The sequence below is a fragment of the Cyprinodon variegatus genome, unplaced genomic scaffold (assembly GCF_000732505.1).
Source record: "Cyprinodon variegatus isolate N-32 unplaced genomic scaffold, C_variegatus-1.0 Scaffold94, whole genome shotgun sequence".
Classification (NCBI taxonomy): Eukaryota; Metazoa; Chordata; class Actinopteri; order Cyprinodontiformes; family Cyprinodontidae; genus Cyprinodon; species Cyprinodon variegatus.
Window position 1 is genome coordinate 558,762 of NW_015150547.1, and position 2,515 is coordinate 561,276.

At 42.0% G+C, this 2,515-nt stretch overlaps 1 protein-coding gene across 1 annotated transcript in view; it reads right to left on the minus strand.

Moving 5' to 3' along the window:
* Positions 1-246: 246 nt before the first annotated feature.
* The window catches only part of sssca1 (Sjogren syndrome/scleroderma autoantigen 1), a 7,616-nt gene continuing 5,347 nt past the window's right edge, over positions 247-2,515 (minus strand). The window contains exons 3-4 of the mRNA XM_015373878.1: positions 1,594-1,678; positions 247-1,477 (exon numbers count right to left, since the gene is read on the minus strand). Coding sequence (XP_015229364.1) covers positions 1,038-1,477; positions 1,594-1,678 — 525 coding nt within the window. The 3' untranslated portion in view covers positions 247-1,037. The remainder of the gene's footprint in view (positions 1,478-1,593; positions 1,679-2,515) is intronic.

Below are 2,515 nucleotides of genomic sequence, written 5' to 3' on the forward strand. Positions count from 1 at the left end.
TTGTTCAGCAAGGGGGTGAATAGAAAATGAAGGCTAATCATGTTTTGGGTGTACTATTCCTTTAAAGGGCTTTCATTGAACAAAAGCAGATTTACGCACAAGTTGGAGACAAATCTTTCATAATAAAGGGGATTCAGGTTCAGTTTGAGGTTGTAACATGAAAGTGGAAAGGTATGTAACTCAATTACATTAGACAAGACCTTTAAAAAGTGCAAGGCTATAAGGCAGGTTTTATATTATTTCAAGTGTTTTATTAGATATATATTTGACGCCCTCTTGTGGAAGGAAACAGGCTGTGCAGCTTCAGAATATGATTTATTCTGGTCTATTACTAAAAAACTACCCATTTTGAACAACCGATAATACAAAGTCCCGTCTCAAGATGTGCAATGCAAAGATTTATTTATTCTACATGCAACATGTACTGGAAAAAAAGGATAAATCTCATACAAGCATCCGTGCAACACATCCACAGCACTGTCATCTTTACCTGACCAAAAGCCTCACATGAACCATCTTTGCACCCCGAGAGAATCCAGAAGAGAAGCTTTAAATCAGTTTAAACGGCATTAGAACTGAAAATTATGTCCAAATGTCTTATTGTCCAAACACCACATTCATTTCTCGGCTTACAGCTTAGATTTGCTTGTAACTTGGCAGAATTTTGCAGGTTTGTAGATAAAACAGAGGCTATGATATCATGGGCAGAGATCAATACAGGATTTCCTTTTCTATGCAGAACAGGCCTGATTGTAAAACCTGCTTTAAAACTAATACATACTCATCAGATGTTCTGAAAATGTTATTTCAGGATACAATTTGAAAAAAAAAAAGAAAAGATACTACACTAGAATGTCATTTTCTGCCAGCTTGTGTAATATCAAGAGTAAATGATGCACTTTAAATGTCCTGAACATTTTGATCCCACTTCAGGGACGTCAGGAACATTTGGAGATGTGAGCTGTAAGCAAGCATTCAGGGAGTGAAGCAAGGGAAACAACCAGTACCCTTCATGGTTTTCAGGCGGCCCGCTGCGCTCACTGGCTGAGCTCCTTCAGGCTTCGCAGCGAGTTGGCACAGCTGCTGATCAGGCTGCACAGCTGGATGCTGGCCTCCAGTGAGGCCGAGCTCTGTAACTGGTTGGTGGCCCAGCGAAGTTTAGTCAGGACGGCTTCTTCTGCTTCTTCCAAAACGGGTAGGAGGGTGGAGCTTTGTGGTGGACAAACCGGGGGTTGAATGGGCGCCAGGGTGGTGGTGGAGACAGGAGACGGAGGAGAAGCGGTGACTGATGGAGGCAAAAGGCCTCTCCCTCCAGCGGCGGCCCCCTCGCAGTGTTCCGGTCTGGGCTGGGGAACAGATACGCCCACCTGACCAGTGGTTGGCCGTGCGTTGACTTCGAGGACGTGGGTCGCTGCAGGAGAGTGGGCTGCGAGTTGCCTCTCTCTCACCTGGGACAATGCAGCTTGTGGATTTAAAGCTGTTTAGAGAAAAAGAGGATAAACTAAAAAAAGGGGCTGGAAACATCCATACAATAAGGAAAATTAAAGAAAAGCAAAATACAAAAAAAGTCAAGAGAAGAGTGTAGGAGTTTACCAGGGTTGTCCTTGTCAACGTCGGAGTCCAGCTCCTGACATGAGACACAGTAGTTTTTCTTCTGTCTGTCCTGAAGAAGAATAGTCTGGAAGCACATGAAAGCATATTGGATTATACTTTTACAGTCAGAGAGGAAGAGTTCACTAAAACAGGCTTTTCTTCCACAAACACAGTTTCCTAGAGACACGTCTGAATTTATTTCAGTTTTATCATAGTTAAATCTGACATGAACTCTTATAGTTACGTGCCAACATCGAATTATATCCTAGATCGGTTCTGTCTATTTCTTCTCAACTCAACCTTCAGTGGTTCACAGTTGACAGCAGCTTATACTCTAATTGTCCAATACATGCTTTCATGGTGCTATATTAGTAATAGTGGGATGTTTGCTTCATGGGCATATAGGGCTATTTAATAATCCTGGGAAATGAACCTGAAAATTTACTCAATTTTAACGCAGTCTATGCTGGACAGGTGTGCAAACATTAGCTGCATTACAGCTTGTGGCGCATATAAAGCAGTTAGGGTGGAAAATGGCTCACAGCGTAGAGATAGACCTTCATATTGGTTGGCCAATAATAGCGTTTTTTTTGTAATGCACCAGTCTACAGTGGGGCAAAAAAAGTATTTAGTTAGCCACCAATAGTGCAAGTTCTCCCACTCAAAAAGATGAGAGAGGCCGGTAATTTTCATCATAGATATACCTCAACTATGAGAGACAAATTGAGAAAAAAAAAATCTGTGCGGTTCTGGGATTTTTACTCACCGTTCTTGTGATCATTTTGACCCCACGGGGTGAGATCTTGCGTGGAGCCCCAGATTGAGGAAGATTATCAGTGGTCTTGTATGTTTTCCATTTTCTAATAATTGATCCCACAGTTGATTTCTTCACACCAAGCTGTTTACCTATTGCAGATTCAGA